This window comes from Equus caballus, chromosome 4 (assembly GCF_041296265.1).
Source record: "Equus caballus isolate H_3958 breed thoroughbred chromosome 4, TB-T2T, whole genome shotgun sequence".
NCBI lineage: Eukaryota > Metazoa > Chordata > Mammalia > Perissodactyla > Equidae > Equus > Equus caballus.
In genome coordinates this window covers 16,175,799-16,198,573 of record NC_091687.1, presented here as the reverse complement: position 1 = coordinate 16,198,573, position 22,775 = coordinate 16,175,799, and the positions used below count along the sequence as shown (strand labels likewise).

At 49.7% G+C, this 22,775-nt stretch overlaps 1 protein-coding gene across 2 annotated transcripts in view; it reads right to left on the bottom strand.

Moving 5' to 3' along the window:
- ADCY1 (adenylate cyclase 1) overlaps nt 1-22,775 on the bottom strand; it is a 150,581-nt gene that overhangs the window by 14,354 nt on the left and 113,452 nt on the right. Inside the window, exons 15-19 of one of the 2 annotated variants that reach the window (XR_011437743.1) lie at nt 12,228-12,344; nt 11,279-11,425; nt 10,566-10,683; nt 4,469-4,583; nt 2,859-2,983 (exon numbers count right to left, since the gene is read on the bottom strand). Coding sequence is in view for 1 of the 2 variants with exons in the window: in XM_005614861.4 (XP_005614918.3) it covers nt 2,859-2,983; nt 4,469-4,583; nt 10,566-10,664; nt 11,279-11,425; nt 12,228-12,344 (603 nt within the window). In the remaining variant the exon portion in view is untranslated. The remainder of the gene's footprint in view (nt 1-2,858; nt 2,984-4,468; nt 4,584-10,565; nt 10,684-11,278; nt 11,426-12,227; nt 12,345-22,775) is intronic. The other variant, XM_005614861.4, reaches the window with a different exon arrangement.

Genomic DNA, 22,775 nt, shown 5'->3' with positions numbered 1-22,775 from the left:
AATCTTAAATTGGAAAGGAAGATGTAAAATTGTCACTATTTGTGGATGACATGATTCTGTATACAGAAAACCCTAAAGAATCCACCAAAAGGCTATTAGAAATAATTAACAAATACAGTAAGGTTGCAGGGTACAAATCAACATACAAAAATAAGTTGCATTTGTATATACTAACAATGAACTAGCAGAAAGAGAAATCAAGAACACAATCACATTGACAACCTCAACAAAAAGAATAAAATACCTAGAAATAAATTTAACCAAGGAATGAAAGACCAATACACTGAAAATTATGACATTATTGAAAGAAATTGAAGAAGACATAAAGAAATGGAAAGATATTCTGTGCTTATGGATTGGAAGAATAAACATGTTAAATGTCCATATTACCTAAAGCAATCTACAGACTCAATGCAATCCCAATTAAAATCCCAAGGACATTTTTCATGGAAATAGAACAAAGGATGCTAGAATTTATGTGGAACAAGAAATAGCCTCAATAGCCAAAGCAATCCTGAGAAAAAAGAACAAAGCTGGAGGCATCACACTCCCTGATTTCAAAGTATGCTACAAAGCTATAGTAATCAAAACAGCATGGTACTGGCAGAAAAACACACACAGATGATTGGAACAGAGTCAAGAGCCAAGAAATAAACCCACAGCTATGGACAGCTAATTTTCAACAAGGAGCCAAGAACATACAATGGAGAAAGGAAAGTCTCTTCAATAAACGGTGTTGGGAAAACTGGACAGCCACATGCAAAAGAACGAAAGTAGGCCATTATCTTACACCATACACAAAAATTAAATCAAAATGGATTAAAGACTTGAATGTAAGACCTGAAACCATAAACTCCTAGAAGAAAACAGAGGCAGTACACTCTTTGACATGGGTCTTAGCAGCAACTTTTTGAATATCGTGTTTCCTCAGGCAAGGGAAACAAAAGAAAAATAAACAAATGGACTACATCAGACTAAAGAGCTTCTGCAACACAAAGGAAACCATCAACAAAATGAAAAGACAACCCACCAGCTGGAGAAAATATTTGCAAATCATATAGCCAATAAGGAGTTAATCTCCAAAATATATAAAGAACTCATACAACTCAACAAGAAAAAAATAAACAATCTGATCAAAAACTGGGCAGAGAATATGAACAGATATTTTTCTAAAGAAAATATACAGAAGGCCAACAGGCATATGAAAAGATGTTCAACATCACTAATTATTAGGGAAATGCAAATCAAAACTACAATGACACATCACCTCATGCCCATCAGAATGGCTATAATTAACAAGAAATAACAACTGTTGGAGAAGATGTGGAGAAAAGGGAACCTCATACACTGCTGGGAATGCAAACTGGTGCAGCCACTATGGGAAACAGTATGGAGATTTGTCAAAAAATTAAAAATAGAAATACCATACGATCCTGCTATTCCACTACTGAGTATTTATCCAAAGAACATGAAATCGATAATTCAAAAAGATACATGCACCCCTATGTTCATTGCAGCATTATTCACAATAGCCAAGACTTGGAAGCAACCTAAGTGCCCGTCAATGGATGATGGATAAAGAAGATATGGTATATATACACAATGGAACACTACTCAGCCATAAAAAGACAAAATCATGCCATTTGCTACAACATGGAAGGACCCTGAGGGTATTATGCTAAGCGAAATAAGTTAGACGGAGAAAGACAATTACCATATGACTTCAGTCATGTAGAAGATAAACAAATGAACAAACACATAGATATAGAGAACAGATTGGTGGTTATCAGAGTGGAAGGGGGTGGGAGGAGGGTGAAAGGAGTAAAGAAGCATAAGTGTACGGTGATGGATGGAAACTAGAGTTTTTGTGGTCAACATGATGCAGTCTATACAGAAGCAGAAATAATGATCTACACCTGAAATTTACATAATGTTCTAGGTTACACAATGTGACCTCAATCAAATTAAAAATTTAAAAATTTTAAAAACCTGGGGTGAATGCACATATCTCACAGGGTCTGTGGAGGACCGAGTGAGACTTCACAGTAGAGTGGAAGGACCAGTGCTCAGGCAATACATTGATGGCCAGCGCTGGGTGCAGAGTCCAGACAAGCCAGCTGGTGGCCGGGCCACAGCAGGAGAGTGGCCCTGTTCTCTGAGTGCCCTGCATTCACCGCCCATCCCCACAGGTCCCCAAAGGCCAGATACAGCCACACACACGGACAGGCTCCTTCCCTCCACAGCCCCCAGAGGCCTGCAGTGCCCAGGCAGGCTGGCGGGCAGGCTCGGCTAACCCAGTTTCACATGTGTTCTAAGGGAGAGAGCTGGACCACACTCCCACGTGCCCATGAAAAGCAGCAGCTGCTGTCTTCTAAATCTTTGGACGGCTCTTAGCTGATGTCATAGCACCAGGCTCATTCCACGTGAGCCGCCCGCAGGTTCCCAGACCAGGTGGCCCCACAGTACCCTCCTCTTCAAACACCCGAGGAAGCCCCTTCCCTTCTCAGGCAGCCGGGTAGGCGGGCAGGGTCCTGGGGGTGCATGAAGGGGCTTGGAGCAGTCAGGCTGACCAGGACACTGTCACTCACCGTGCCCCTTGACTGCACAACTCCCAGGGCTCCACGGCAAACCAAACTGCAGATACAGCTGCTGGGCTCCGGCCCTGCCCTGCAGGCCGGCCACAGATACACTGCACCACACAGCTCTGTGTGCTCCCCCTGGAGAGGCGGGCGAGGGGGCAGCTGCGGTCTGCGGGGCTGGGCAGCCGGCCCAATCCTGCCCGGCTGGCCCTTGCCTCTCCGCCTCAGTGTCCCGCCTACAGGATGGGTGCCTGTGTCAAGAGAACTCTGAATGCTGACCTGGATTCTGCCCTGGACCCCGGTGCTGTCCATCCGACTGGCCACGTTGACAGTGTTTCCCCAGATGTCATACTGCGGCCTGCGAGCCCCAATCACCCCAGCCACCACGGGGCCAACGTTGATGCCTGTAAAACAGCCACGGCATGGTGTCGTTAGTGAGGAAAGCTCCCGAGGGCAGGAGCTGCCCCTTGTGGGTCGTGGATTCCTGGGGCCACCGAGCGCAATGCCCCTTCCTAAAGCAGGAACCCAGAGCATGGTGGGAGGTGGCTCCCAGCCCCTGCTCCCATACCACCCCGGGTGCGGCACTGTCCTGATCCCCAACAAGAGTCTCATTTCCTGGAATAGTGACCCCATGCTGTGTCCTGCTCTAAGAAGGCTGACCTTTAGTCTGTAAGACCACAGTGTGTCCCCCACTGCAGCTCCCTTTTCCAGAACGAACTGTGGCTCCTGACTGTTTCCCTGGATGGGACTCCCCAGACTCTTAGGGCGTGGGGCCCAGAACAGATCACAGTATTCAGGACACTCTGAAGGGGAGAATGAAGGCCCCCTTCTCTTTACGTGGCTCAGGGTCTGACCGGCCTGGAGAGGGCCACGAGGCCTGGGTGCCCCCAATCGCCCCTGCAGCTGTGTCGGCAACTGGAGCTTCCTGGCCCGGGCTGACGCCACATTCTGTCTTCCCATTCTATACTCATGTGTAGATTTTTCCAAGCTTAGCCAAGGATGTTAATAACATTTCAGCCCTGGCCTACTCAGCCCCCAAAGCCTGGGCAGTGGGGTGCAGGCATGTGCAGGAGGAGTGAAGGGGGCACAACCTGAGGTGTGAGCTGAGGAGAGCTCTGCTGCGGGCCAGGTGGACCAAGGAACCAGAGAGAAGCCCCAAAGGGGCCACTTCCTCATTGGCTGGTGGGACACGGAGAGCATTCTCAGCCAACCCGGACGCCCCAGACCATGCGGATAAGACTGAGCCAGCATCCAGACTCCCGGGTGACCAGCCATCCAGGCACACAGGCAGGGCTCCCATGCCACGTCCCCATGGGAGAGCGAGAAATAGAATTCCCCGACGGACCCTTAGACCTCTTTCCTGTAATGTCACTACATCTATTAATCGGAGCCCACGGCCCAGAGGAGGAGGCCCGAATGCCGGGCACTGGGCCTACAACAGAGCTGTATCTAAGTGCATCAGAACTCCACCACTCTGAGGGACACCTGCTCCCACCCTCAGACCCCAACACAGCTCTCAGGTCTGGCTTTAAGGCCACTAGATGTTTGAATTCTAAAACAACCGTCAACAACCATTTTCGGACACTTTTCCTCAGGTGAGTGTGGGCTCAGGTACATCTGAAGGTCTCTATGACAACAGAGATTTCTCATGTGTTTCATGAGCTGGACAACAACTCTCCCAGGTCCTAAGTCACTGGCACCCAGCTTTCAGAGGCTGTCCCTGCATCCCCAAGCACTCGTCTAGGTGGCACCACCCTCCTTCCTGCAAGACCAGGGCACCTGGCCCGCTGACCCCTGCTCTCAGGGAGATGGTCCAGGTCACCAGCCCCCAGGGTGCGTGCGGGAAGAGGGTGCCAGCCCGAGTGCTGGGATGGCTTGGAGCCACCTACCGACACGGAGCACGAAGTCATTGTAAGACTGGTAGTTGATCTCATCCAGGACGTCGAACATCTCGATGGCAAAATCCGCCAGCGTGCCGAGGTGGGAGGAGATACACTTCTTAGCCTGGATGTGAGCAGACACGGTTATTACGTTTGCAGGGTGCAAGGGCGGAGGTAGACAGGGACGCTCAGCAGGTGACCTGCCTGGGGGGACCAGCCTGTACTGGCGAGATCAGGGGCTTGATTCCACATCAACAACGCGGCAGCCCTGCTGACTGCAGGCGCTGTCTGTGCCCAGCTGGTGCTGGCTTGGACGGTCTTCAACAGGGATTGTGCAGCACCCTAGAGCACCCCACACCTTTGGGTACATTTATCATCCTATTCTACAGGTAGGAGACCGAGATAGATGGGCAGTGCTGCCAAGGCCCCTGGCCCCCGAGGGCAGAGACTGGACTCACCCCGAGGCAGTTTGAGCACAGGCCAAGCCCTTCTGAAGAAACTGGGGGCAGCCCCTGTGAGTGGAAGACCAGATGTCCCAACCCCTGCTCGGACAACACTGTCACCAGCCCATGGTAAAGCAAACAAGCAAAACAAGGTCAGCGCGGTGGGTCTGCGCGAGCGCTCGCACACACATCAGGGAGCAGTTCCAATGCTGCTTCCTCACACGGAGACCACGTCTGCCAGTGTTTTGCAGTGTTAAAAGATCCTCCCTTTTGTGGAACAATGACGACTGTACATTTTTTCCTTCTTTAATGATATCAAAATTTCTCATTTTTCTTTTTTTAGCGATATTTTTAGTAGTCCCTCAAAGGGAAATAATGCTTTTTTAAAAAATTAACTGACAATTCCTCTAAAACAGTTTTAGGTTTACAGGTAAATTGAGTGAAATGTACAGAGAGTTCCCATATACTAACCCCCACACAGTTTCCCCCATTCTTAACACCTGGCTTTAGGGTGTGGTACATTTGTTACTACTGATGCACCTACGCTGATTTATTATTATTACGGACTAAAGTCCACAGTTCACATTAGGGTTCACTCTGTGTTGTACATCCTATGAGTTTTGACAAATCCAGCATTTCATGTATCCACAACTGCAGTGTAATATAGAATAGTTTCACTGTCCCCAAATCCCCCACACCCCACCTATTCATCCCTCAGCCTGAGATCCTTTTACTGTCTCCACAGTTATGCCTTTTCCAGAATGGCATATAGTTGGAATCACACAGTCTGTAGCATTTTCAGGCTGGTTTCTTTCCCTTAGCAATATGCACTTAAGGCTCCTCGATGCCTTTTCATGGCTTGATAGCTCATTTCTTTTTAGCACTGAATAACATTCCATTGTCTGGATGAGCAGCAGTTTATTTATCCATTCACCGACTAAAGGACATTTTGGTTACTTTCAGGTTTTGGCAATTATGAATAAAACTGCTATAAACATCCATGTGGAGGTTTTTGGGCAGAACATAAGTTTTCAACTCCTTTAGGTAAATAAAAAGGACAGTGATTGCTGGATCATATGGTAAGAAGATGGTTAGTTTCATGAGAAACCACTAAACTGTTGTCCCAGTGACTGTGCCATTTTGCATTCCCACCAGCAATGAATGACAGCTCCTGTCACTTCCCAGCCTCGCCAGCATTTGGTGTTGTGAGAGTTCCGGATTTGGGCCATTTTAATAGATGTGTAGTGGTATCTCATTGTTATTTTAATTTGCATTTCCCTGGTGACATATGATGTGGAACAATTTTTCATGTGTTCATTTGCCATCTGCATATCCTCTTTGGTGAGGTGTCTGTTCAGATCTTTTGCCCATTTTTTCATTGGGTTGTTTCCTTATTGTTGAGTTTTAAGAGTTCTTTGTATATTTTAGATACAAGTCTTTCACCAGATAGGTGGTTTGCAAAGATTTTCTCCCGTCTGTGGATTGTCTTTTCATTATAGTATCTTTCACAAAGCAGAATTTTAAAATTTAATTAGATCCAACTTACCGATGTTTTCTTCCACGGATCATGCTTTTGGCTATATCAAAAAACTCCTCATCAAATCCAAGGTCACCTAGATTTTTTCCTATGTTATCTTCTAGATGCTTTACAGTTTTTCATTTTACATTTAGGCCAGTGATCCATTTTGAGTTAATTTTTGTGAAGTGTGTAAGGTCTATGTCTAGATTCATTTTTTAAAAACACAGATGTCCAGTTGTTCCAGCACCATTTACTGAAGACTATCTTCGCTCCATTGTATTGTCTTTGCTCTGTTGTCAAAGGTCAGTTGACTATATTTGTGTGGGTCTATTTCTGGGCCCTCTATTCTCTTCCCTTGATCTATTTGACTCTTCTTTTGCCAATACCACGCTGTATTGATTGCGGCAGCTTTATCGTAGGTCTAGAAGTGGGGTAGTGGCAGCCTTTCAACTTTGTTCTGCTTCTGCTAAATTGTTATCTACTCTGGGTCTTTTGCCTTTCCATGTAAACTCAGGAGCAATCGGTCAATATACCAAAAATAACCTGCTGGATTTTCACTGAGACTGTGTTAAAGCTATAGGTCAAGTTGGGAGTAACTGACATCTTAACAATATTGAGTCTTCCTATGCGGGAACATTAAGTCTCTCTCCACTTATTTATATTTCTTCGATTTCTTTCATCAGAGTTTTATAGTTTTCCTCACAGAGATATTGTATATATTTTGTTAAATCTATATCTAATATTTAATTTGGGGGGAGTGCTAATGTAAATGGTATCGTGTTTTCAATTTCAAATTCCACTTGTTCATTGCTGGTATATAGGAAAGCAAACGATTTTTGTATTTTAACCTTGTATCCAGCAACCTTGCTGTAATTGCTCATTATAGTTATTTTGTTGATTCTTTTTATTATCTACAAAGATAATCAAGTCATCTGTGAACAAAGACAGTTTTATTTCCTCCTTCCCATAGGTGTACCTTTTACTTCCTTTTCTTGTCTTACTGCGTTACCGAAGACTTCCACCATGCGTGTTGAACAGCAATGGTGAGCCAGGCATCCTCGCCCTGCTCCTGATCTTCGCCGGAGGCATTTGTTTCTCATCATTAAGTATGATATTAAGCCACAGGTCTTTTGTAGATGCTTTTTATCAAGTTGACGAAGTTTTCCTCTATTCCTAGAGTTTGCTGAGAGTTTGTTTGTTTGTTTTTTAACCAGGAATGAATGTTGGAGGTTGTCAAATGATTTTTCTGCATCAATTGCTATCATCATATGATTTTTTTTTTCTTTATCCTGTTGATACGATGAATTTCATTAATTCATTTTTAAATGCTGAACCAGCCTCGCATCTCTGGAACAAATCCAACTTGTTTGTGGTGTATAATTCTTTTCAGACACTGTTGGATTCAATGGGCCAATATTTATTGAGAATTTATACATCTATATTCATGAGAAATACTGACCTGTAATTTTCTTTTCTTGTAATTTCATTATCTGGTTTTGATATTATTGTAATGCTGTACTCATAGAAAGAGTTAGGATATATTTCCTCTACTTCTATATTTTGGGAGAAATTTTAGAAAATTGGTATAATTTCTTCCTTAAATGCTCAGTGGAATTCACCAGTGAACCGATCTGGGCCCACTGCTTTCTGTTTTGGAAGGTTATTAATTATTGATTCAATTTCTTTAATAGATACATGTCTATCAAGATTATTTCCCCTTATGTTAGTTTTGGTAGATCGTGTCTTTCAAGGAATTGGTCCATTTCATCTAAATTATCAAATTTGTGGGCATATAGTTATTCATAATATACCTCTATTATCTTTGTAATGTCCATCAGTTCAGGAAAGGCTCCTCTTTCCTTCCTAATATTAGTAATTTGTGTTTTTTCTTTTTTCTTTGCTGAGCACGGCTAGAGGTCATCAATCCTTTCCTTTTCTTTTCTTTTGGTGAGGAAGACTGTCCCTGAGCTAACATCTGTGCCAAGCTTCCTCTATTTTTTGTATGTGGGATGCGGCCACAGCATAGCTTGATGAGTAGTGTGTAGGTCTGCGCCTGGGATCCAAACCTGTGAACCCTGGGCCACAGAAACAGGGTGTGCGAACTTAACCACTATGTCACCGGTCTGAACCCTAGAGGTAATCAATTATATTGATCTTCTCAAAGCGCCAGCTTTTGGTTTCACTGGTTTCCTTTATTGCTTACGTGTTTTTGATTTCATTGAGTTCTGCTCTCATTTTATTATTTCTTTTCTTCTGCTTGCTTTTGGTTTATATTGCTCTTTTTTCTCTAGTTTCCTAAGGTGGAAGCTTAGATTATTGATTTTGGATTGTTCTTCTCTTCTAATACAGGCATCCCTTGTTTTATTTCACTTCGACTTATTGAGCTTTGCAGATACTGCATTTTTTACAGGACCCTCCACCAGCAAAAAGAAGGCTCGCTGAAGGCTCAGATGATGGGTAGTATTTTTTAGCAATAATTTTTTTTTCTTTGTGAGAAAGATTGTCCCTGAGCTAACATCTGTTGCTAATCTTCCTCTATTTTATGTGGGATGCCCCCACAGCATGGCTTGACGAGTGGTGCTAGGTCTGTACCTGGGATCCGAACCTGTGAACCCCAGGCCACCAAAGCAGAGTGCGCAAACTTAATCACTACACCACGGGGCTGGCCCCACAATAAAGTATTTTTTAATTAAGGTATGTGTATTGTTTTTAGACATAATGCTATTGCACACTAAATAGATGACAGTACAGTATAAACATAACTTTTATGTGCACTGGAAAATTGAAAACTGTGTGTGACTGACTTTATTGCAATATTCACTTTATTGTGGTGGTCTGGAACCAAACCTGCAATATTTCCAAAGTGTGCCTGCAAACGAATTCAACGATATAAACTTCTCTCTAAGCACTGCTTCTGCTGCAACCCACAAATTCTGACAAATCGAATTTTCATTTTATTTAGTTCAAAATATTTTTTAAATTCCTCTTGAGACTCGTCTTTGACCCAAGTATCATTTAGAAGGATGTTGCTTAATCTACAAGTATTTTAGAATGTTCCAATTATTTCCTATTATTGATTTATAATTTCATTCCATTCTAGCCTGAGAACATTCTTTCAAATTCATGAAGGTGTGTTTTATGGCCCAGAATATGGTCTAGCTTGGTAAATGATCCATCTGAGCTTCAGAAGAAGTGTGATCTGTTGTTGTTGATAGACTTTCTATAGAGTCAATTATTTCCAGTTGATTGATGGTGCTGTTCAGTTCAACCATCTTTCCTGATTCTCAGCCTGCTGGATCCTCCACTTACTGAGAGACGGGTGCTGAAGTCTCCCACTATAGTAGTGGATGCATCTATTTCTCCTTGTAGTTCTATCAGTTTTTGCATCATGTGTTTTGATGCTCTGTTGTTAAGTACATAAAGGTTAAAGATTGTTATGTCTTCCTGGAGAACTGACAACTTTATGTAATGCCGTTTTTTATCTCTGATAATTTTCCTTGATCTGAGGTTTGCTTTGGCTGAAGTTAAGATAGCTACGTGAATTTTTTTTATTAGTGCTAGCATGGTATCTCTTTCTACATCTTCTTATTTTTAATGTATCTGTGTCTTTATATTTAACGTGTGTTTCTTGTAGAAAACCCAGCTGGGTCTTGTTTTTTAGCCACTCTGTAAGTCTCTGTCTTTTAACTGGTGTATTTACCATTCACATTTAAAGTGATCATTGATACAGCTGGATTAGTATCTACCATATTTATAACTGTTGTCCATTCATTACATATTTTTTCACATCTTTCTCTCTTTTTCTGCCTTTTCTTTTGGGGCAACCTGAGGACTTTATTCACAATTCTGCATCAGAAAGGGGAACACTCAGTGGAACCAGGCTGGCAGGATGGGGGGCCAGCAGGGAAGGGTAGGGATAGTGGGGAAGGGGGCAGCTCTGTGATTGGCCTTTGTGTTGACTTTCCATAGGAGATTGTGTCTGGAGAGAGCTGGTCACTGACAAGATCACCTACAGGCTGCAGCCCTAACCCAATGCAGAGGGCAAACCAAGACCCAGAGTCAGGAGCCTGTCTAGGTTCCCTGGGCAGTCGGGGACAGAGCTGGGACCCAGTCCTTGAGCAGGGCTCCCCTGGACAGCACTCACCTTGGCCCCAGCCGTGGGCGCCAATCCCACCGCGGCCATATAAGTGCTCCCAATGGTCTTGATCTTCTCCAGGTCCTTGTAAAAGTCTTTGTCCATGAGCTTTGTTTAAAACACAAAACTGTTAAACGTTACATTACATTTTAGACAAGTCACTGCAGTGATGAGCCAGAGGAGCAACCACAGAATGGAGGAGCATGTTCTAGAACACAGCGTGAATTCTTTGATGTGGGCACCAGACAAGGTCTGGGGCTGAACTGAGAAATGCAGGCCTCAGGGGCCTCAGCAGAGGCCTTTGAAAGAGGCGCCAAGGGGAACGTGCAAGCCCCATCCCCACCCTCCAGGAGCTGAGCTTACCGTCAGCCAGGAGGAGAACGGGCCCCAGTGAGAGGGAAGTAAGACTGGCCAGCCGCCCATCCTGGAGATGAGGCCACCCAGCCCAAGCCCGGCATTTACAAGGTAGGGAACAGGTGCCAGCACCCACCTCCGGAGCCCAGCACCTGCCCCACAGTCCTCCCCAGTGTCCTATGGCAAAGACACTTCTTTGACTGTCACAGGGGGTTGGGATTCCCAAGAAGACAAAATGCCCGTGCTTTCTCGATGTCCCATTGTGGGGTTCAGGATGCATTGTTGGCACCATCCAGGACGTGGTTAGGGGAGGGTCGTTCTCATCCTGCACCATCCTGAGGAGGCTGAGATGGCGAGGGGGCCCTTACCTCGTCGAAGTCGGCAATGATCTCGTTCAGGAGGCGCAGGCACTCCACCCCCATGTTGTTGCCATCCAGCTCGATGTAGAAGTCGTTGAAGTTGGGGATGGAGGCGAACATGACGCCCACCTGCGAGTACGACTGGTAGTAGAGGTCCTGGGGGTCAAAGTTCAGGTCAGCCGCCAGCCCGAGGGACGGCCTAGCAGCATTCAGGGCTGGTGCTGGGACCCTGTGGTACAGATGAGGAGGGGCTCCGAGGGCTCTAGGACACTGGGGGGTCGTTCAGCTCACAGGTCAGTGCAGAGACCCCTGTGGCCAGTGTCCATCTCTTGGGCAGAGCAAGGTGAGGGGGGCGCAGATACAGACACAGGGTTTAAGGAAAATAATGCACTGTGCTCGGCCCCAAGGTCTAGCCGGATGAAAAATGAGCCCTGGAAGCTATTGCAGGCCAAAGCCAGTCAAGCTGAAACTTGGGGTTGTGCCTCCAGGACCTGAACAGCTGACTGAGCCTCTTTAGCTTTAACTCGACATTTCTAAGTCCTGCTCTGTGCTGGTCCACGAGCTCATTCAGCAGAACACGGCAGTTAGGAAGTTCTGACCCTCCCAGAAGGCACTGAAGCCACTCTCTTTCCTCACAGATGTGGGTGCGATGCTCTCTCCTGGGATCAAAGGGGAGGACACACTAATTCTGGGGTGCCTGTCAACCTAATGCCCCAGGAGCCTCCTGGTTGCCCAGCCCTGACCTGACCTTGGGGTGGGCAGAGGGGCCCACTCACCCTTGGTGTGGCCAAGGATTCAGAAATGGCCACTCTGCAATTTTAAGTAAAGAGAAGTAATGGAAGGGTCATTCTGGGTGGGCCCTCTAGCTGCAGGCCTGTGACCCCGATAGGCCCACCTGGCTTGGCACCCTGCTGGGTCTCAGCGCCAGAAGCAGGTGCCACGTGGGCCACATGCTCACCATGTTCCGGGGGTTGGACATGAGGAAATGCTGGGCGACGTGGGCCGGCAGGAGATTGAAGAGAATCCTCTTATTGTCCAGCTTCACCCGCTCCATGTCGTCTCGCTCCTCCTCTGCCTGCGGACGGTGGACCCTCTGTTAGTCACTCGCCCACCCATTCTTGCTTCCTTCGCTCACTCAGCTCCTGCGTGACAGATTCTCTCCTGCACAGACTCTGAACCCTCTTCCCAACCGGGCCCTGACTTTGGGGTGTCCGTGTGCATCTCTGCACTGTCCCATTTTAGCAAAAGCCCTGCTCAGTCGATGTAACCAGACACCCCGTCCTTGATATCTGATCACCCCAGATGTCTGATCGGGGTCCTCATCCCCTACCCACCCCCAGATGATGTCTGATCACCCTAGCCTGGCTTCCAGCAAGAATCCTGCTAGGTGGGTTTAGCCAGAACACCCCTCACCCCTGATGTCTCCTGTTAGTAATTATCCATCCACTGACCCCCATCCTGCTCCTTGGCTATCAATCCCCACTTGCCCAAGTTGTATTCAGGGCAGAGCCCCATTTCTCTCCCCTGCTGCAGTGGCCCCCACACCTATGACAATGGCCCTGAATGACGTCTGCCTTACCACCTTTAACAAGACTCATTTCTCCTAATTTAACACATGCTTCTTTCTAATCATCCAAACTAAACTCCAGCTGCGCTGCTGGGCCACGCCAGGCTCTTCTCTATCCCCCACCAGGCAGTGACCAGATCCTTACAGGGCCTAGAGGATCCATGACTTTCTGGATAAGTCACCACACCGATCAGCTGGAATTTTCAAAGGACAGACAATGTGGGGGCTTCACCTTCATTTCCAGGGTCTGCCCCCGGCCACCTTCTGAGGACCAGATGCCCGCAGCAGCTCTAGCCAACACTCATGCCCGCTCCAGGTCACACCAGCCCCCAGGCAGCCTCCAATGTGTCCCCAGAGCACTCGTGGCTCTGCAGCCCACCGCCCCACTCAGAGTGCCTGAAGCCAGGCGGCGCACACTCCCTAAGCTCCCATTCCCTCTAGAACCTCTCCACCTCCACCAGGACTCAGTCTGTGGGCGCTGAGACAAGTAGAAACCTGTGGGGAGCTGGGGGTGGGGAGCAGATCCAGCACCACAGGAGTTCAGCCCAGTGCTGACTCCCTGGAGCAGGGGCTGGAGCCCAGTGGGTCCAACCAGGAGGACAAGGCACAGCAGATGGCAGACGCGGTCCGAGTCCCAGCTGGCTGAGCTCTGAGCTCCAAGGCCTTGCGGAGACCAATGAAACCAACAGTGATGGCCCTACTCACTGGAGACTGTGAGGGCTCACGGGGCACTGCTGGCAAAGTGCCAACAGCAGACAGTGCTTGGGCACCAACCCTCATAAAGAGAAGCCACCAGTGTCGCTGCTGTTCACTCAGGGATCACCATTGTTCACTCACCCTGGCTTCCACACATGGCACAAAGCCCACCTGTAGAAGGAGCACAGCTCGGGGAACATCTCCGGGTGTGTGTCAGCGTTACGGGGACACCAGACTCCTGAATGTCATAACAGTGGCACACAGATGCCTCGTTGATGGCCTGTGACCTGGCCACCAAAAGCCACGGCCTGGAGGCCAGCATGCCTGGTTTGTGTTCCACTTTGTGGCCGGTGACATGCTTTGGTTTCCTCTTCATAAAATGGGTATAAAATACCCATTTTTAGAGCCGCCATTCCTACTTATCAAGGGGTGAGGAGAGGGCGTGCTACCTAGTAAGCCTGGGGAAGTGTTGCCTCTTTGTGGTGTCATTATAACAACAACAGTTGAGCTGGTTGGTGACCTGATGCTGATGTCACATAGTGATTCTGCCAGCTCAAAGCGAGAAGTGGAGATTCCCAAAGGTAGCTGTGAGGGGGCCTCGGGCCACATGAGGACGCCTGTGAGCACAGGGGACAGTGACTTTAGGATGAGGGACGTGGCTCCTGGGCCTCCTCCAGGGCAAACAACCCCAAGAGGTCCCCTGGGGCAGTCAGTTTTCAAGGAGACTGACCACACGAGAAGCTTCATCTTGCTCCTTAAGGCGAGTGCAGAGGCAGCAGGTGAGGACGAGAGAGGGAGCCCAGGAGCTACAAGACCCAGCGCAGACCAGCACGGGCTCTGCAGACAGGAAGCTTGAGTGTGATGGCTCCAGCTTTGTTCTTTTTTCTTAGGATTTCTTTGCTATTCGAGGTCCTTTTGTTGGTCCATATAAATGTCAAGGTTCTTTGTTCTATTTTGACGAAAAATGCCACTGGGATTCTGATCGGGACTGCATTGAATCTAACAGTTTTATATTTATTAATGGCACAAAAATTTTTCTCTCTCCAAAATACTGTTAATAATATTTTAATAAAATAAATGTAATTGAATATGCTTCAACTTTTTAAAAAGAATCTTGGTTTATTGCTTTATGATGAAAAGCTTTGGTTCTAAGTTTTGCTTATTTCAATTTATTTACAACTTACCTAGATTTATTGGCCATCAGATTAGCTCTCTTCCTAAATCATCATCTATTTTTTAATCATGCACAGATACAAAGGTGTGTGTTGAAATTTGACTGATAAATGTCTATCTTCTTACGAACCAAGCTGAATAAGTTGTACTGTGATATTTTTAACAAAGAAGATAAAAGTCTATGGAAATTCTCTTTTCTTATGATTTTCCAACCAGCCAGGAAACTCTAAGTACCAGTAAGAAAGAGTTGCTGTGGGTGACATACATTATTCCTGCCAACAAAACCACATGACAGAGACACATCCAACATCCATTTTCAAAATGTTCTTTCTACGGCAGAGTTTCTTTCAAAAGATTTTTCCCTTCTCACATGTCCAAAATCTGACCTCTGACTTTAAGGGACAGATTATGGGAGCCTACGTGTCAGAAATTATTTACCAGGTGCATCTATTGACAGTTACGTGGCTTCTGAGAAGGGCTCGAGGCCTGGGGGCAGTTGTCTTTGGTAAACAGAACAGAACAAAAAATAGCATAATCTGACAACTGCCTGCTATGTTGACATCAGGGGACCTGTGAGCCACTGTGCGCTAACTCTCACGGTGACCTCTGCAAAGTGCTGCACAGGGTTTTCAGTCTAACCGCCCAACCAGCAGACCCCGACCTAGCGCCTGGAATCGAGGATGTGCTCACTCAAAATGAACAGCCGAGTAAGACTGGTGCCGGCCTCACCCTGCCTGGGAAGTCACGTCCCTGCCTCCATCCTCCATCCTGGACGTGACATCTGGCCAGAGCCAGACCAACACTGCCAGCTCATCCTTCAAATATTAGGCAAGTGCATTCCTTAATTTTCAGAACACTGACTAGATAGAGACCTTCTGACGCTGTATTATTCAGGATTCTCCAGAGAAAAAGAACCCACGGGACATACATAGATATATAGGAAGATATTTATTATGAGGAATTCACTCACACAATTATGGAGGCTGATAAGCCCTGCCATCTGCTGTCTGCAAGGAGCCCCAGGAGAGCCAGTGGTGTAACTCAGTTTATCCTGAAGACCAGAATTGGCAGCACAGCGGGGCAGAAGAGAATGTCCCAGCTCGAGCTCAGGCAGGAGGGGCCGAATCCTCCTTCCTCCACCTTTTGTTCTATCAGACCCTCAACTGATTGGATGAGGCCCACCACATTAAGGAGGGCAATGTGCTTCACTGAGTCCACCAATTCAAATGTCAATCTTACCGAGAAACACCCTCCCGGACACCCTTAGAATGATGCTTGGACAAACATCTGGGCACTTCATGATCCAGTCAAGTTGACACATAGACTAATCATCACAGACGTCTTCTTCCAAAATCCCCCTCCACTGTCTCCTGTGCCTTTCAGGTGCATGCACCTGTCTCTGAGGGCACCTGGCTCTGGGGACCACCTTGTAGTGTAAGTGCCTGACAACCAGCTTTCGATGACCAAGGCATACACTTCGAAGACATCCCTCTCAAATCAACATACAACCCAGCTACCAGCTTCACAGCTAGGAAAGGTGTCAGCTGCCCGCTCACGAAGCTCCCCTTTCAGGAAGTCCCAGGTGACCTAGACAAATGACCACTCGATGACCCCACTTTTCCCTTCCCGCTCTTACAAGTTCGCCAAAAAAGAGCGAGCCCCAGAAATCCTAGGCCCCTCCCTTTGACCCCAGTAAAGGCAGAACCCCAGGTCCGCACTCTCTCTCTCTACCTGGGACCTCGCTGTGTGGCCCTGGGAGTGCTGTGTACCCTCCATGGTCTGTGAATAAACCCCGTTCCTCAAGGCTCCCGGATGGCTTTTGCTGTGGTGTGTCCTGGGGTCACAGTAAGGACCACAAGGGCGGTCCAGCCACAGCACAGGCTCCAGTCGGGGAAATGTCCGTGGGGACTCAGCACAAGTAGCAGGGGCCCAGGAGAGAGCCTCAGGCATTCTTACCCACAGCATCACTACTGATAGGCTGAGAACTGACTGACAGAAAACACACCTCCTTCTCGGGAAGCGCAGAGACGGAAAGGAACTTTCCCAAGCACACACATCGCCTGACACAGAGGGTCATCAGCCCCCAGGGTAAAAGAACTTAGTCTCTAACTTTGTGGCTGACTCACTCCATGTTGCATCCCTTTGATAACTGATTTTCACTGGAGAATAAGGCACTCTGTGAGATGTGTCTCACCAATGTGAGCAGCCGAGCAGGCGGATTAACTACGGCGCACGTCTTCAAGCAGCCACCCTGCAGAGGTGACAGTATGGAGACTCAGGTGGACCAGGCCGATCAGGCCGCATGGGGCACACTTGTCCAGAGGAGCCCCACTCGGTGTCAGGAGGGTGCAGCAAGAGGGGAAGTGGAGTCAGACCCCATGCCCAGCACTGGCAGTGTCCCCCTGGCCCCCAAGGGCTCTGGGGCAGACCTTCCTGATGTTCCCCACTATCTGGCTTCCTCAACTCCAGGGACCAAGGGGACTGCACAAGCCACCCCTGGGGAGATGGGTGAGACCACATGCCTGGCTTGTCCAAGGCCACATGAGGGAGGCACATGTATCACTTCTGGGCCACAGCCATCACCCCCTCCCTGGGCCATGGCGGTCGAGGATGCTCGTGTCCACCAGCCTGGCCCCCGAAGGATGCAGTGACGTGGTCCCCTCACTGAACTGCACTGGGCACGCAGCGCATAGAGGAATACAGCCCGGCAGACCAGTGATGGATGCTGCCGTTCCCGAGCGTTTGCTGCTGCAGCACAACCGAGCCTGACCCCCAGGATGCCAGGTGCAGACAGCGATTCTAAAGGACCAACTCAGGGATTTTCCTGCTTTTGCCCTCACCTTCCCTCTTTGCAGGTTAGGTCCCTAACACGTACCCATCCCATTACCAGCTTCCCCTCCCCCCAAATCCCCGGGGGTGCATGACCCGTCTCCACCCTTGTCTGCAGTGAGCCCTGATACCAGCAAAGTCTCCCCAGGCTAGTCTGAAGGCTTTTCCCCCAAACATCAGCATTTCAAGAGGTGGTTTTAGCAGGTCATCCTGCCTCCTGGGTGATTAATGGGTCCGTCTAGATCAGCTCCTTGAGCAGCCACCACCTTCCCAGACACCTCACAGCCAGGGCACCTACCGCTTTACAGCTAACCCGGCCTCACACCCTCATGCTGGGATGGCCAGAGTGGAGCCCAGCAGGCAGGACGCTGGCCCAGATCAGGGTTTGAGCCCAGTGCAGGGCTCCCAGCCAGCCTGCCCAGGCCTCTCTCCGGGAGCCATCACCAAGTTGGCTGCCTCTGTCCTGCACTTGCAAAGGACTGTGTTTTTTTAAAAGATTTTATTTTTCCTTTTTCTCCCCAAAGCTCCACGGTACACAGTTGTATATTTTCAGTTGCAGGTCCTTCTGGTTGTGGCATGTGGGACGCCGCCCCAGCGTGGCTTGATGAGCGGTGCCATATCCACACCCAGGATTTGAACCAGGGAAACCCTGGGTCACCACAGCGGAGCCGTGAGCTTAACCACTCAGCCAGGGAGCCAGCCCCAGGACTGCGCTTTTTTAAAAGCAGAATTCGTCCTCAGTTTTACTGTGCTCAGTGTGGTCTATCAATCCAGCATGCCAAGATTAGCTTGGATCCCGGGCGTGATGGGGGTCACTCTGGTGCCAGCTCTCAGCTTCATGCCCTTCCCAAACTGCAGGACCACAGCCACATAGGGAAATGACCAGAGAGAGAGAGGAGCCGGGCAAGGTGCAGGGGAGGGCCTAGGTCCCCAGGGCAGGCACCTGAGCATGCGTAATTATGAACTGTTAGACTGCATCTCCCCCAGCTGCCCCTCGAGCCGCCACATGAGGATGCTACACTGCACGACAGGCTGACTGTGCACAGAGACTTTCCTCTCGACAGGTCAGTGCTTTGGCCCCCCAACCTCCAGCTCAGCACTTCCAACTTGTCAAGTCCTACCAACGTGACCACTGACTGCTCTCAACCCACACCACTATCCTGGCCCCTCTGCCTGCTCACAGGTCGGCATCTCTTCCCTCAGCTCGGAACCAAGGATGGAGTCCCACACCTCCCCAAATCAGAATACAGTCCAGCTGAGGCCTGTTTTGGACATACGTGTTTTACATACTTACACTACAAGGTGACAACTTAAGTTTAAGCACGAAGAATCTGATGTAAATGTCATCCCTGACGTTTATTAGAAATTGAGGGAGTGAACGTTCAAAGACTGCAGTTAGGATCTATGGGCATATGTACGTGTGTGTATGTCTTCTGTACTGCCCTGGGGAGTGCCTGTGCAAGCGTGTGTGTAAGAGTATGGGTGAGTGCAAGTATGTATGAATTTGTGAGTGTATGTGTGTAAGTGTGTATGTGTGCGAGTGACAGGGAAAGTGCACGTGCATGGTTCTCTATAAAGACTTAGCATCCTGTTGCCCCGCTCTCTCCAGAGAAGGAGCAGACAACAAACCTTCTTGCATGTGTTTCCCCCCAGCTCACAGTCCTCAGTGTACATGAGGCCACCGCGACGTGGCAGCCGGGGGACAGCACCCAGTCACAGGCCAGGGGTCCACACACTGGCGAGCACACAGGAAGCCCAGACACATGGTGATTTCCAACCCCGCCACCCAGACGGAAAGGCAGGATCAGCACGGCGAGCAGGAGGGGCAGCTCTGTTTTGGGACGACGGAGACTTGACTCCTAAGGACACCTCACCCAGGGCAGCTGCTTGGCTAGGTGTCACATCTTAGGGCGAGGCCCAAGTGGTAAACTGAGGCACAGATGTGCTCCGTGTTTCATACAGGACGAGACAGGGATGCTATGTTAAAGGTAAAGAGAGCTTGTGATGGGGGTGAGGCTGTGAGGCTGCACCGGGAGATGTGTTGTCACCTGCTCCACGCCCGCCACCTTTCGCGGTGCACTGAGGGAAACCGAGGCTAGGAAGACAGAGCCCACTCGCTCTGAAAGCTCCCTGAACAGAATAATGAGATCCCTCCTTCCCAGCCTTGAGTTTATATTTACACCAACACAAGGTCAGGGGCAGGATGCACTGGCAGTTGATCAACTCAGCTTCAGTATCTGAATTTCCAGTCTAGGCTAAAATGTCAGATAGCTAAGCCCAAGAATTACCCTTTTCAGAGAAAAGTCAGCATTTCCTGCTAGAGTGGAAAGACCACGTCAGATGCCCCCGCCTCCAGGAAGCCCTCCTCAGTCCTTGGTTAGAGCAAATGGCTCCTTTCCAGATTGCACAGCTTTGCCGGGGTCCCCACAGCATTCTATTTCATATTCTTTTATTCATTCCAGAGACTTCTCTCTTCCCCTCCCTTGACCAACAGCAGCCCGTGGGCAGGGTCCACACTGACGCACCTCCACGAGGTGAGGCTGAGGCAGGAGGAGGCCCCAGCGCCGAGGAGGAGATGCCAGCGCCGAGGGGGAGATGCCAGCGCCGTGCTGCCCGCCTGGGTCACACCCCCACTGTGGATAGGGAGAGGTCCCGCTCGGGGGCAGCCACGGGGCAAAAGGCCTGCGGAGGCCCAAACTCCAGCTCCCTCTTCCCACACCCCCAGCCTGGCCAAGTTGGCCGTGTCACCCCACTAACTGAGCTTAAAAACACGTGTCTGAGTGATTGTAACTTTTGTGATTGCAGAAAATTGGGAATTTCCACGGCACCTACACACAGCAAAATGAAAAGTGGGCAGCCCACGAGCGAGGTTGGGCTGGGAGGGGCTGTGGCTTCAGATGGCCTCTGGGGCCTTAAAGCAGGAGGTTCCATTTTCCAGTCACAAAACTCAGGTTACCAGGGTTTCTTTCGCTCCTTTTGAACCAGGAAGGAAGTGAGGTGGAAATTTCCATAGACGGGACGAGGACACAGCAGCGCCCTGCAACGGGATGGAAGCTCGTCAGGCTGCGTGTGAACCGAGGTCTGCGGGAGAGCCACTCATGCTCGGGGGTGGAAGACAGCCTCCTCCCCTCCATGCACAGCGGGAGGGTGGGATCCATCGCCCGCCCCCCACAGAGGGCCGAGCCCACGCTCCTGGCCCGCTGGTGCTCTCCTTCCACATACAGGTGTCCCTGGGTCCTTCTCCCAGCCCAGACTGAGCCCTCAGAGAAGGCCTCCATCACCAGCTCATGTGAAGTCTCGATGGGTGTGAAACGAGGTAGGTTGTGCAACATAGATTTGCAGCTGTTCCCAGCACCCCGCAGGGACTCCATGCCTTCATGATGCTACTCCTCCGCACCTTCCCCCACCCGGCAAGAGCAGGTCCCTGAGGCACCAGGGAGCTCACCCATCCTGGGCTGGCAGGGCCTCGGCTGTGTAGCAAGAACTTCCCGACACGCCTGGGGACCGTGTTACTGTCACGGGAGAGGAGAACGGAGAGGGAACATGGGTGGAGGAGGCACAGGCCTCTAGTGGGGCTCCAACCCCGGGAGCTCCATCGGTGCCAGCCGACCCTCTGGATGCCAGAGGGCAGCTGCACAAATGGGAACGACCCCCGGATTAAGTACTTCCTTCTAGAGAAAGAAGTTGTTTTATTATAATCAAAATTATAACATCACAATAGCATGGTGACGATCTCCTGAGTTCAAAGGAAAACATCTCATGGGAACAGAGCATTCGGCAGCTACAGATCAGGAGGTTAACACGTCGTCGCGAGGGAAAAGCTGGTCTGTTTCTGTAGGTTAGTAAGACCAGCCTGGTCTCAATAAATGATTAACCCTGCGAGTCTTTGGCCTGGCGATTTTGCAATAGTTTGAGGCCCTCTGATGTCTGCACAACATGCTTAAACATCCAGAGGGCAAACAAGCAAAGTCTAGAAATGTCCTTGTTTTGCTGGGTTTACGGGAAAGTGAGGCAGCGTTTCCTGTTATACATCCTTGGGAAAACATGTCAGCGTGCTCCGTGTCGGCGCCCTTCCCCTGTGACACACACATGCTCTCTCGCACTGACCTCGCTGGAAAGCTCGCCTCACGGTGGGGCCGGGTGTGGCGAGGCGTGTCGGTGGTGGAGAATCCCAGGGCAGGGTCGGTCAACCGTTGTGCTTAATGCCATTTAAAGGAACACCAATGCCAAGAACAGCCCTTGCCAACCCAGATAAGAGAAAAGGCCTACCCAAGAGCCAATGGCCAGGGCCGCAGGCACCCCTGTGAGCGGGAGGTGCAGGGCACCAAGTCACCAAGTCGGAAACCTGAGTCTTGCGTACCTCCGGGCCGGTCCAGCTCTTCCTGGCTCATCCTGAGTCCATTCTTCTCAAGCCCTGAGCAGGTAATCATAAGTGAAAGTCTTTAAACCTGAGGGGCCAGCTGGTGGCGGAGTGGACAAATCTCAGGGACCAGCCAGCCTGGCGGCCCTGGATAGCCAGCCAGAGCCAGACAAGACCAAGGTCCTGAGCACAGCCAGCCACAAAGAGGCTGCTCTCCGTGACTTAGTGCGGCTGTGGCAAACTGTGGCGTCCAGACTCCAGTCCAGGAACCAGTGTGTGTGCTGGTCTCTTCCACTGGCATCTGCTCTGATTGGGGCCCATCCGAAGACTTCACCAACAGACCCCTTGCCGCCAGCCTCCGGTTGGTTTCAGCCAGTCTGGGGGGCCAGCAGGAGTAGAGAGTGAGGGAGAAGAGCATGCTGGGTCCCTCCTGGCATGGTCGCTGCAGGCTGGCCGTGTCCCTTGGCTGAAGTTCGTGAATCCTGTCTGGTAGCCCACCTTGCCTCGAAGTTCAGGGTAGGGACACTCCACTGTGGTGGCCCACGCATGGCACCAGCCTGGGGTCGCCCTACACCCAGCCCCCTTTCAGATGCTCCAAGCGCTGCCAGCTCTCTTGACCTCACCCGACTGGAGCATGCCCTCTGCCCTCTACTCAGACTGAGTGATCTGTACCTGAGACCACTCTCACCTCCACTGCGGCCGCCTTGCCTGATGGCCAACTATGGCTGGGCCCCCAGGGCCACTTCCAAAGCACCCTCCTGGCAGCCTTTGTGACTGTGGGTGCTCCCTCCAGGGGGCCTCCGCCGGCCCTGGCTCTGTCTCACGCCACTGCCAGGCCGCCTTTGGAGACGGGGATGGGATCCTGCCACCCTGCCTCTGAG